Genomic DNA, 13,788 nt, shown 5'->3' on the forward strand with positions numbered 1-13,788 from the left:
GTTTTGGGCCATTGGGTAAATATGGGGAGGAAGAGTTATTACAGCACATCACAGCACACTAAAATGCACAATTTAATCTTTATTATTATTATTGTTAGAGATGGAGTTTCACTCTTGTCGCCCAGGCTGGAGTGCAGTGGCATAATCTCTGCTCACTGCAACCTCCACCTCCCAGGTTCAAGTGATTCTCCTGCCTCAGCATCCCAAGTAACTGGAATTACAGGCATGTGCCACCATGCCTGGCTAATGTTTGTATTTTTAGTGGAGACGGGGTTTCCCCATATTGGCCAGGCTGGTCTCGAACTCCCGACCTCAGGTGATCCACCCACCTCGGTCTCCCAAAGTGCTGGGATTACAGATGTGAACCACCACGCCTGGCCAGATCTTTATTATTAAAAAGCCTATTGGTCATTTTCAACACCACTACATTTTCAGTTACTTTTCCTATGAACTTTCAGCCATTTGCCTTACTGCTTAGTTCTTTCCTCACTGTGCCCTTCCCTCATGTGTATGTGAAAACTCAACACTCTTCCTAACTTACTAGACAGAATCAATTGCATTCTGTTTACTTCATTTCTAGCTAATCCCACATAATCTTGAGGGCTACTTAGTCACATGAAAATAACCGCTTGAGGTGTCTTTGCTAAACTAATTTACTTCCCTTGAGATATCTAAATCTTTTTATAGTAAGTAATTTTATTTCTTGCCACTCACTCAAAATAAGAAAAGAAAGCTTCTTTTGAGAATTTGACAAATTTTCCCAGTGTCACTCAGTTAGAAATTGGCAAAAGCAAGATTTGATTGTAGAACTTCTTGTCTCTAATTCTCCTCTGATATGCTATTGTTATCCAGAAGAAGAACCTTACTTTTAATTTATGAGGCTCTCTTCATTCATAGACTTCAATGGAACAATGATAGAGACAAAATCTGGAATTGGCCAGCTTCATAGGGCTGATTTCGTGAGCATGGGACCTGTGCAGTTACTCAGGACTTCAGAGATAGAAGAGCCCTGTGCTTGATCTAATGCTCTGCTGTTGCTATCTTGAAATTATTTTAAAAAAATTTTTAGAAAGAGACTCTGTAAATTACTTAGCTGGTTCTGCATTCATCTCAATCACCTTTCCCAGAGGCCATGATGAATTCCTGTTAACTGTGTGAACATTTTTATGCCTGTTCTTGTAGCAAGGAGTTCCATAAGAGCTTTCTGGGATTTGAAGCAATGGGTTTCTTCTTGCCTGGGCACCTGCACATTCAGTCCACAGATCTATGGGTCCATAGTGTATGCCCCATCGCAGGGTTGGCGCCCCGGTAGACATAAGAAAGAGAATAGTTCCCTACCACAAAGGAACTTCAGTTCTCCTGGAAGAAAAAGATAGAAATGCTGGAAACCTTATAATTATTAAAGAGGCTAGAAAAAGTTGAGCTCTAGCAAAAAGTAGAGTCTACCACCTGGAATCATTAGGCAGAACCATATGGAACTGCCAGTAATCAACTATACTTAACCTAGAAAGACAGCAGTTTCGTATGGCTCACGCTAAGATATATATGTAATTTTAACAAGAGAATCTATAAATTATGTAGCTGGTTCTGTATTCATTTCAATCACCTTTCCCAGAGGCCAGGATGAATTCCTATTAATCGTGTGAACATTATTATGCCTGTTTTTATAGCAGAGGACCTCCATAAGGGCTTCCTGGGATTTGAAGCAACGGGTCTATTCTTGCCTGGGCACCTGCACAATCAGTCCACAGGTCTATATACATGCTACGTTTTTTGGAAGCCCAATCCTGTACCTGTTTTTGTAAATAAAGTTTAATTGAAATGTTAACAAAGCCCGTTTATTTACGTATTGTGTATTGCTGCTTTTGTGTTATAACAGCAGGTTTGAATATGTGTGCCAGAGACCTTACAGTCTGCAAAACCTAAAATGTACATTATCTGGCCTTTACGGAAAGCTTGCCATCTTCTAGTCTACCCTTCTAGATGGTAAAATCCTTGAAGACAGGGGAAGTGTCTGTTTTGTTTGCTGCTCTATATTCTGTGCCTACAACAATATTGGAAACACAGAGGCCACCACAGCTGTTGAAGGCACAAGAAAATAAAAAATCAATGAATGCAGATATTCTCAAGGTCTCGTTAAGTCTGCATCACCCATATCCTAAGCTCTTGGTCTATTGGCTCTTCCTCAACAGAAGGACTATCCCTAACCGTGGAGAGGAAAAGAGAGAATATTTAAACCAGATAATCCCTGCATCAATGCAGGGTAAAATTTTTTTGTTGTTGTTGTTGTTGTTGAGACGGAGTCTCGCTCTGTCACCCAGGCTGGAGTGCAGTGGCCGGATCTCAGCTCACTGCAAGCTCCGCCTCCGGGTTCACACCATTCTCCTGCCTCAGCCTCCCGAGTAGCTGGGACTACAGGCGCCTGCCACCTCGCCCGGCTAAGTTTTTGTATTTTTAGTAGAGACGGGGTTTCACTGTGTTAGCCAGGATGGTCTCGATCTCCTGACCTCGTGATCCGCCCGTCTCGGCCTCCCAAAGTGCTGGGATTACAGGCTTGAGCCACCGTGCCCGGCCTAATGCAGGATAAAATTATTAGAAATGAGTGTGCTGCCCCATGTTCTCCAAATTTTGACCATGTTTCTTGGCTGAAGACTAGACCTAAAGCCAGTGCTCTGGGGAGATGGATTAAAGACTGACCTACTTGATGTTCATTATTGTATTAGCTTCTTATTGTTACTGTAACAAATGACTACAAATTAGGCAGAACCACATGAAGTCATTTAGTGTCTCAAAACAATACAGTTTGGTTATCTTATATTTCTGGAGGTCAGAAGTTCAAAGTGGGTCTCACTAGGCTAAAATCAAAGTGTTGGCAAGGGCGTACTCCTTTCTGAAGGCTTAAGCGACAATAAGTTTTATTGCCTTTTCTAGCTTCTGTAGGCTGCCTATGTTGCTTGGTTTGTCATCCCATCCTCTACCTTCAAATCAAGCAATGCAGCATCTTCCAAACTCTCTTGAACTCTATTCTGCCTCTTGCTTCCACTTACAAGGATTCTGTCATTACTTTGAACCCACCTGAATTATCCAGAAAAATTCTCTCATTCCAGCTAATAAGCAACCTTAATTTCATCAAATTTAATCCTTTTTGCTGTGCAAAAAGAACAATGGTCCCCCAGGGAGGTCTGCGTTCTAATCCCCAGAAGCTAAGGATTAGGGGGACAAGGATGCAGACCTCCCTGGGGGACCGTTACTCTGCTTACAATCACTAAGATATGGAATCATAATATTCTGTCAATGATACAAGTTTCTAGTACTCAATAGGATAAGATGACAATTATCTTTATACTACCTTCCTAACTTTTTAAAGCACTTTCATCTTCCATGTCCACAATAGCACTGGGAGGTATTGAACTAGGGAATAAATGTCCGTGATTATTTTATCAGTGAAAAAAGTGAGAAGTTACTTCAGCAGATCAAGAATTGGTCAAGGGAATGGCTGCCACTGGGAGGCAGGTCTCCTGACTCCCAACCAATGCTTTTTCTCTGATGACATTGTGGTTCCTGGTAAATGTTTCCTTTTGTCATCTCCATTTATCACATTCTTTTGTTATGAATTTTCTCCTAGGGTATGGATGGCATGGTGCTCCTCTTAAGTGTGCTGGAATTCTGCATTGCTGTGTCCCTCTCTGCCTTTGGATGTGAAGTGCTTTGTTGTAGCCCCGGTGAGGTGAGTATTGGCCTTCATTTGAAGGTATCTGTATTACTTTCATATTGTTGTATAATCAGTTAAACAAACTTACAGTCTTAACACAGTACACATTCATTGTGTACTGTGTTAACACAGTACACATATTTCAGTTTCCATGGGTCAAGAGTCTGGGCCCAGCTGATGTGTGTCCTTGGCTCAGAATCTGATGAGTCTGTCATCAGGGAGTTGGCTGGAGCTGTGGCCTTGTCTAAAGCTTCTGATTCTCTTCTATGTTAATGTGGTGGAATTAATTTCCTTTAAATTGAGAACTCATGACAATGTACTTTTTCTTTGAGACCAGCAGGAGAGTCAGAGTCTCTAGTGTTTTAATCCTCTCATAAAGCATTCACATGAAGAGGTGAGGTCCATCCAGAATAATGAGTTTTTTATAAACTGAAAGTCAACTAATCAGTACCTACACATGGGACTTGTATCCCATCTTATACACAGGTTTCATCCACACTTGAGGGGAGGGAATCACAAGGGGTCAGTGAGTATCACCTTAGAACTCTGCCTAGCACAATAGCCAAATAAAAGGTCTTTTTCCCCTTCCTTTCTCACTCAAAGGGCATAACCTTTGAATCCAGATAAGAAAATATTTCACAATGAAGAGGTACCCCAAAGTACTTGGTTTTATTCTATTATCCTATTACAACAACTTTTCCTAGAATACTGAAGGAATGTCATGATCTCAGACTTCTCTATCAGTCTGTGCACACCTGCCCACTCTCTTACCCTGAGACCTGCCGCAGATGCTCCCGGCAGTTAAGCCAAAAGAACGTCACACTGAGAGAGGAAAGTGAGGAATGGAAGGAGAGAAAAAATTAAGAAAGAGGCTCTGGAAATAACGGGGTGGGATATCCTCCAAGAACTGAGAGTTCCAGAATGAGGAAATGGATAGTAAAACCCCAACGGCCACTCATTAACTTCATTACCCAAAGTCTGAAAGACAGACAAAACTGTCAGTCAAAGAATAAAGTAACTGTAGTTGGATGAGATTGTTTCTCTGGTGCCTTTCTCCATCATTTTGTGCCTCTCTCTCTTCTTTAGGGATTTCCAGGCCACACCACATCCCACTCCCCGACAGCCCTCCCTCATAGAAGAGAGATGGACTATAGCGCATTGACTCTAGTAGTGGGGCTTTGCATCATAAAACCCTAGAAGTCAGAGATTCTCAGCAATTACCAATGATTTTGTAATTTCATCAAGTGAAGTAACTTTCATGTCATAATATTTAAGTCTGTGTTCCCTTTGGCTCTTAGCATAGAAGCTGGGGAATGTTGTTTCTCTAATCTCCTGGTGTGAGTCCAGGAAAGCAGTGGCTTTGGGGCATATCTTGGCTAAATCTCTATCTCTTCCTGGTCCTCCACCATGCCCTACCAACCCAATGTTGCACTGAGTTTGTGGAAGAATAACCAGAACTTTTCTTAGTTTCATGATGATTCCTGCTATTCTGGGCCAGTGTGGTTTTTGCAATGCGTTATTCATAACCAGCAAATCATGATTTGGGTATGTTGATGTCATTAGCATGAGCAACCTGGTTTGGAAGAAGAGCCCCATATTTTTCATGACACCTTGGTTTACCCAACATATTGTGCACTGTCATCCACCTGTAAGACTGATTTACTTGCAAGACCAGGGCAGTGGTCATCACAGCTCAGGTCAAGAGCTACCACTGAATGTTGTGTCCTAATCAGGCCTGATCTAAAGAATGACTGAGAAGCCCTACATGATCTTGAGAATCAATCAGAGAAGAAAAGAGTAAACTCTGATGATGATGACTTTATGTGGGCAGGAAAGGGGCACTCTGAGGTTATTTGGGTGACTCGCCTATGGCATTCTGATTGTTTCACAGGTTGTGCTAATTATACCATCAAATTCTCACATGGCAGAAGCAGCACCTCCCACACCACTTAAGACAGTTTGATGTCACCAAAAGATCAACAGAAGAATGCTCCAGAAATCTATGCTGACTGTAACACAAGAACCCCACAAGAGAAAGTACCAGAATCCAACTCCAATACTGATAGACATATTCATATCATTATTATATGTAATCCAGTTACGAACTCTGTGTGTGTGTGTGTGTGTGTGTGTGTATGTATATATATATATTCAAAATTATGTTCTCATTTTCCCCTGGTATTCAACAACTCATTTAACTGGCTCTTTATCGAGAGTACTAGAAGTTAAATTAATAAATAATGCATTTAATGAGGCAACAGTACTTGAAGCGCTTTTCATTCATCATCAGGACTTTATATAAAGGCATTGAACTAGCAAATAAGATTTGGAAGCAGAAAGGCAAAACGGTATTGCTAAAACGAGACCTCCGTGCAAAACGCATAAGCTCCCCTGTATAACATTCCTCCCACTTACTTGACTTGTTTTCTGCCATATTTGGGGACCAAAGTGCTTTTTCCTTCATGAAGTGGAGATTCATGATCTTCTCCCCTTCCCCTTTTCCTTCTGCTTTCCTTCACCCATAGAAAGTACCTTGGAATAGCATAGTCAGTCCTTGCACGTGCACAAGCTATCATTTGAGTAAAACTATACATGGAGTAAAAATCATATTAAGGATCAGATTCAACTTACATTTTCTATTTCTTCTTCTTCCTCTCCTTTCCCCCACCTTCTGCTGGGTAGAATTGTATCTTGATCAAATGTGTATCCTGTGCCATATGTGGAAATGTGCAACATATGGTATTTGTTAAATATTCATTAATTACATTTGCTTTTTTATTTCAGAGCAAAAATAAAATTAGAAGCAATACTTTCATGTGCTACCCCGTTTCTATTCAGATGCAGTATGGTGGAAAGACACTAAATGTTGATGTCGGCAATACTGTATGGTGGCAAATAATGTGGGCTTTCTAATCAGCAACCCTGGGTTTTCGTCTTGCTATCCCATCTTTGTTGTTTACTACCTAGGTAGCTATGAACATGCCACAAAATGTCTCTGTGCTTCACGTTTCTCTTCAGCAAAATAGTAATAATAGTGTCTGGCCCATAGACCTAGGATAATTTCTTGGTATAATAAAGATAGAGCAATTAGTACTCTGGTACGTATGGAACCTCAAAAGCTTTAATTAATACATATACCTATATATGTACGTATGTACATATTATTTACATTTGTCATTTCATCATTTTATTCAGCATATATTTGCAAGTATCTATAATGAGGCAGACATTGTTTTAAGCATATAAGAAAATAGTGGTGAATAAGAGAGATAATATCCTTCATCTTGTAGGCTAAACTTTTAACGGGGCGCAGATTAACATACAACAATGAATCAAAACTTTGTATATGCTGTTAGAAGCTAACTGGAAGAATGAATGTGCTGGAGAGTGGCTGTTGGTAGTGGTGGAGAGAGAGATGAATCATTAGAGAGTAACCACGAAAGTTCTTTTTGAGGAAGTGATATTTTTGTTATGATAAGATAAAAAGTATTGAATTTGTGGCCGGGCGCGGTAGCTCAAGCCTGTAATCCCAGCACTTTGGGAGGCCAAGGCGGGTGGATCACGAGGTCAGGAGATCGAGACCATCCCTGGCTAACATGGTGAAACCCCATCTCTACTAAAAATACAAAAAACTAGCCGGGCGTGGTGGCGGGCGCCTGTAGTCCCAGCTACTCGGAGGCTGAGGCAGGAGAATGGCGTGAACCCAGGAGGCGGAGCTTGCAGTGAGCCGAGATCGCGCCACTGCACCCCAGCCTGGGCGACACAGCGAGACTCCGTCTCAAAAAAAAAAAAAAAAAAGTATTGAATTTGCATAGGCATTCATATTTTCCAACTCAGTATATAGTATTTCTAGATTTCTCATTCTGCCCTACACTCACATATCTACTGTATCCACGTTTCTCCATGCACGCTTTTCATGGGAATGTGGGGCCCTCCTATCAATGCTAACCTGTCTACTTTCTCCAGCACCAGAGATAGACAATATCTGGAAAAAGTCAGTTACGACATTCTGTCTTCTTGGTTGAGGATTGAAAGGTAATCTAGCAAGAGCCACCAAATAGAACCTTAATACTATGGTTCTATGTCAATACAGATGTTCTATGTCTCTTATGGGACATCAGTGAGAATACATGTAGCCTGCTTTATTAGTGGCATATGTGTGTGTCTATAAAGGAAGTAGCTTTAAAAGAAACTCAAATAAGCAGAAATAGCAATAAATGGAAATGAAATGAATGCTTGATTTCGTGGTTGAGCATCTATCTGTCACAGGGTTCATATAGTAGCACGATGGCTGCTGACTGCAGCAAACTTAACTCTTCACAGCTTAAAGCCCAACAGGAAAGAGGAAAGAGAGGGAGATCATTTCTTTGACAGTGAAGTGAAAATGATGAGATTAGTTTTGACTGGAAATGTGTCAGTCATTCACACAATTGGTTTTTCCTAGGTCACGAGGCTACCACAGAACTTCACTTTAGCTGAGTTGATGTAATTTGCTCGCAGACGAGAGCAGAACTGAGAAGCGCCAAGTGAACGATCAGACCCTAACAAAATCCTTTGCATTGCCAAGTCAAAGTTGACCTCAGGCTGGGTCAATCCCTGGTGTTTTAAATATATAAAGGCAAGGGAAGAGAATAAACTGCTATAACTGGGCAAAACCCTTCAATGGCTTCCTCTCTAATTCATAAGAAAAGCCAGAACTCATACTAAATCCTAGAAGTCCTTACATCACCTGATTCTTTGTTCTCTCTTGGATTTTGTAAACTATCCTAACTATTATCCTGATATATTGCTTTGAGATTATTTTAAGTGGCCTGAGAATGTCTTCTCTTGGTTTCAAATAGTGCATACATAAACTTTTGAAGGTTAACACTTATATCAGCAATCTAAGATTAATGCATTTTTAGTTGTAAAAAGCTAATGCAAATATTTTAAGCAATTCATGCAAGATATTATGATTTCAGCTTGTAGAGAAGGCTGCCTCATGTATTTCATATCATGCAATTTTAAATTTCTTCTTTATTTGGTTATTCTAGGTTCTATCTATAAGTGATTAGGATGTAAAGCAGTAGGAAAATGTCCATGAACACGTTGCCTTCTTTTGCTACATTTACAATAAAAACAGTTATTCTTTTTATTTATTTATTTAATTCTTGAGACAGGGTCTGGCTCTGTCACCCAGGCTGGAAAGTAGGGGTATGATCTTGGCTCAATGCAACCTCCACTTCCTTGGCTTAAGCCATCTTCCCACCTCAGCCTCCTAAGTAGCCACGCCTACAGGCATACACCATCATACCTGGCTTATTTTCATATTGTTTGTAGAGACAAGGTTTTGCCATGTTGCTCAGGATGGTCTCGAACTCCTGAGCTCAGGTAATCCACCCACTTTGGCCTCCCAAGTGCTGGGAGTACAGGTTTGAGCCACGGCACCTGGCCAAAATAATTATTCTTTATATACATGATTAAATTCCCCACAACTTACTAGCTGTGGGTTGCTTATTATTGTGTTGCCTCAGTTTCTTCATCTATAAAAATTACAATAGTACCTACCTTATAGGCTCTTACAAAGACTACAGGTATTATTAATACTTGTAATCACAGAATGAAGATTGACACTGGTAGGCGATATAAAAAGAGAGCTGAGTGATACTGATAGGTGATATATAAAGAATTATTCGGCCGGGCGCGGTGGCTCAAGCCTGTAATCCCAGCACTTTGGGAGGCCGAGACGGGCGGATCACGAGGCCAGGAGATCGAGAGACGATCCCGGCTAACACGGTGAAACCCCGTCTCTACTAAAAAATACAAAAAAACTAGCCAGGCGAGGTGGCGGGCGCCTGTAGTCCCAGCTACTCGGGAGGCTGAGGCAGGAGAACGGCGTAAACCCGGGAGGCGGAGCTTGCAGTGAGCTGAGATCCGGCCACTGCACTCCAGCCTGGGTGACAGAGCAAGACTCCGTCTCAAAAAAAAAAAAAAAAAAAAAAAAAAAGAATTATTAACCAATATACAAGCAAATAACAAAGCAAAAATAAAATAATAAAAGAAGCTAAAGATTAAGACAAGTTTTCATTTGAACACATAAGCAGTTATTATACTTTTAAATGTGCAGGAGAAGAAAAAGATAAGCGTGTCCACAGAATTCTGATTTTTACATAGCTGTACTAAGTATAAGAGTAACGTCCACATGGGACACAAAGAAGCTGCACTACCCTGAAAATTGATAATTTTCATTAACTTTAGTGAAGTTTTAGAAGTGGGAATTGATAATACTACTGTTTCAAATCTAATATCAGAACAATCTAAGATTCTCTAAAAATGGAGTCATCTTCCCTCAAACCTGTTTTCCTGTCATTGTGAGTTAGGTAAAATAGATTCCAACCGTAAGACACAGTTTTCCACTGTCAATAGTAATATGCAACCGGGATGAAGTAATGGATCTTTTTCTCTAAGAGAGGAGTATTTAGCTTCTACAGGTGTCATATTGAGAATGACATGGCAGAACAGGCACCTGCAGTCAGGTGGGAAGGACAGTCCTCCTGCAAGTAATCAGCTGTGCACCCTTATGATATAAATCAATTTTGTATTTAGGAAAAACTCAATATGGGTCACTTAGTGGCTTTGATGTACATTTGGAACCTAGGACTGTTTTCGGTTTTGGTAATAGCTCTCAGTTGGCTGGCTGAGAGGATTTTTGGCACAGAAGAAACATAGTGGGGAACAAAAAAAAAAAAAGACTATAAGCCAATGCAGTGTAACACAGGTGCATGCAATCAGATAATTTCAGAAAGCTACTGCCCAGATTGAATGGCAAGCTCCCATACATTCTATATACAAAAACATCAAAAAGTTATTTACAAATGTGTACTCTGTCATTAATCTTCATTGTAAATACATTCATAGCACCAAAGGATAAGTTTGTTTTGAAAATAAAGCAACAATTTGCCAACAGCACACACCATAAATCTCCTTCAAATCTTCAAGAGATAGGTCCTCACCTACACCAATTCCTTTCCTTTAGATCATCTCAACATGTATTAATAAGACATAGAGGCAATTTGATTCTTTGTCTGCTTAATGATTGCAAGTGGCTGCTCTGCTGAGTTGAAGTTAGGCCAAAAATTGCTTTTGTATTGACTGGTATGTGCATGTCTGGGTGCAAGGGCTCTGGCAATTAGTGATGCAGTTAATCATCGATTTTCCCTGTGAATAATAAGAATAAAAACAAGTTCTAAGGTCTCAAGTATATAAGGTGACATTATTGATAACTTCTAACTATAAGTAGTCCAAGATATTCAGGTAGAGTCAATATACTTGGGACTAAAAATGATTTATTTTTTTAACAAGTATTGATCCAGTATTTTTTTTCTTAGACTTACTGAAGAAAAATGAAGAATTCACACTAAGTTAAATTTGTGTATCACATATTTCTGTCCCCTTTCTCCTCTAAAATCTAATTTCTCTTCACTCATCCTATATATCAAATATTAGAAGAAAAGTAATGATAATTAAAGAATATTCAGATGTGATTTTTTTCAGTCAATGATAAGGAAATCGGTAATCAATAATGAGCAATTTGGAAGTGTACTATAATTAGCATTGCTGCAAAAACTGCTATCTATTGAGAAAACATGCATCCAACTATTAAAGGTAATTTATATTTATAAAATCAAATTAAACCCACTTGTAAATATAAGAGAAGCCTCAAAGGGCTTCAATCACTGTTATAACAGTTATAATAGGTATTTCTATATTTGAAGTTGTAAGATAAAAATACTGAATACTATATGCAAAATCAGGAGCAAATCAACAGTTCTAACAGTCTAACAGTGATGTGTCATTCTTACATTACACAGTAAATTGGATCATAGAGCATGAAACCAGGTGTTCACAGTGACCACTAAAAATCTGTAGTTTAACTTAGCTTAAATTAACTGTTTTTAAAATTTGCCATTTGCCACAACTCTTATTTTTCCTGATTCTGAGTCCTGATCCTATAAGCTTGTAATACTCTATGGAAAGGATTTCAAAAGAGATATACTGTTATCTTTAATAAGAACATGAATTAAACCAGGAGAAAGGAAATAAAGAGATGAAGGCCACTGCCGTGGCTACTGAAATACCTGATGCATTTTATCTTAATACTTGATCGGAAATTTCCTGTTTCTTTAGTTTGTATCTTGTTATTAATTTTCATCATTAAAATGTGTAATAGCTTTAGAGTAGTAAATATCTATATTATTTTTCTTCATCACCAAAATTGATTTGGCCATTCTAAGTCTTTATTTCATGTAAATGTTAGAATTAGTATGTCAACATATTCAGTCCTAAAAGACCTTCTTGAATTTTGATTAGGAGGGTATTGAATTTATAGGTCTATAAGGGAAGAATTGCCAGCTTAACAGTATTGAGTATTCTAATCCATTAACAGAACATACCTTTTCATTTATTTAGGCCTTCATTAATATGTCTCAGCAAGGTTTTTTTTTTCATTTTCTGTTAACCTGAAGAACTTCCTTTGACATTCATTGTATTGAATTTTTCTGGTACTAAATTTTCTCAGATCTTTTTGTCTGTTGTCTGAATACATCGTTATTTTACCTTAAGTTTTGATTAATATTTTCAAAGGATGTGTATCCTTTGTTGACAGTTTTTGCCTTCAAGTACTCTAATGATGTCTTATGACTGTCTTCTGGCTGACATCATGTCTTATGAGAAGTCTGCATTATTTTTATCTTTGTGATAATGTGTCTTTTTCCCCCTCTGCTGTTAAAATGTTCTCTTTCTTACTCATTTTTAGCAACCTAATTAAGTTATGCTTTGGTGTAGTTTGATTTTTCTTCACACAACTTGTGGTGAGTCAGGCTGTTTGGATCTGTGGGTTTATACTTTTATCAAATTTGAAAATTCCAATGATTTATACAAATATGTTTTAAATTCATGCTCTCTTCCTCTTCTTGGACTCAGATTACACGTTAGACTACTTCATACCGTCCCACTGATGCTTTATTAATGTTTCCAGACCTTTTTCCTACTCTTTGCTTCAGATTACAGGGATTCTATTTCCACCTTCCAGTTCACTAGCATTTTCTTCTGGAAAACTTAATCTGATGTTACTCATAGGCAGTGATTAATCATTTCATATATTGTAGCTTTTATCTCTAGAAGTTCTAATTGATTCTTTTTTATATTTTTATACTCTTTGTGTCCATGTATTTCTTGAAATTCTTATGCACATTTATAGTGCATATTCTAAAGCACTTCTCTTTTATTGTAGTCTCTGTAATCTACAGGTCTGCTTTTATTGATTAATTTTTCTCCTGGCTATTTGTTACTGTGATTTTTCTGCTTCTTGGCATGTATAGTAGTTTTGGATTAGGTGCTGGATATTATGATTTCTATTTAAGGGCTCAAATTTTTCTTTTTTCACAAGATATTACACTTTATTTCTTGCAGGAAATTAAACTTAAAGACAAATTTGATTCTTTTGAGACTTTTAAAAAGGCATGATAGGGAGGGTGTATTAGTCCCTTTTCACATTCCTATAAAGAACTACCCGACACTGGGTAGTTTGTTTAAAAAAAAAAAAAAAAGTTTAATTGACTCACAGTTTCACAGGCTCTACAAGAGGCAGGGCTGGGAGGCCTCAGGAAACTTACAATCATGGCAGAAGGTGAAGGTGAAGCTAACATGTCTTATGTAGCGGAAGCAGGAGGAGAGAGTGAGGAGGGAAGTGCTACATACTTTCAAACAACCAGATCTTGTGAGAACTCACTATTATGTGAACAGCAAAGGGAGAGTCCATCCCCATGATCCAATCACCTCTCACCAGGTCCCTCCCCCATCATTAGGGATTGCAATTCAACATGAGACTTGAGTGGGGACACAGAGCCAAACAATATCAGAAGGTTTATAGTTGTTATTAATTGGGGGTATGCTTTACTAATAATTGGCTTATTATTAACAGATTAATTATTAAAGCATTAATAATAATTGACTTATTATTAATAACCTTTCTGGAGGTCTCTGTTCTATCCCCCAAGTGTTCATGGAAGTCCCTACATTCTAGCTGATTGGAACTT

General features: G+C 38.8%; 2 protein-coding genes across 6 annotated transcripts in view; one reads left to right on the forward strand and one right to left on the reverse strand.

Annotated features, from left to right (window-relative positions):
- Positions 1-7,371, forward strand: part of LOC105464631 (membrane-spanning 4-domains subfamily A member 4A-like) — a 356,637-nt gene extending 349,266 nt beyond the window's left edge. For 4 of the 5 annotated variants that reach the window (XM_071074542.1, XM_071074541.1, XM_071074540.1 and 1 more), the window contains one exon: positions 3,626-3,819. In XM_071074542.1, coding sequence (XP_070930643.1) covers positions 3,626-3,790 — 165 coding nt within the window. In that variant the 3' untranslated portion in view covers positions 3,791-3,819. Of the gene's footprint in view, positions 1-3,625; positions 3,820-5,603 lie in introns of those variants that run through there. The other variant, XM_071074544.1, reaches the window with a different exon arrangement.
- Positions 1-13,788, reverse strand: part of LOC105464629 (membrane-spanning 4-domains subfamily A member 4A) — a 121,342-nt gene that overhangs the window by 81,623 nt on the left and 25,931 nt on the right. The gene's annotated exons all lie outside the window — the stretch shown is intronic.

The sequence above is a fragment of the Macaca nemestrina genome, chromosome 12, assembly GCF_043159975.1.
Source record: "Macaca nemestrina isolate mMacNem1 chromosome 12, mMacNem.hap1, whole genome shotgun sequence".
Lineage (NCBI taxonomy): Eukaryota > Metazoa > Chordata > Mammalia > Primates > Cercopithecidae > Macaca > Macaca nemestrina.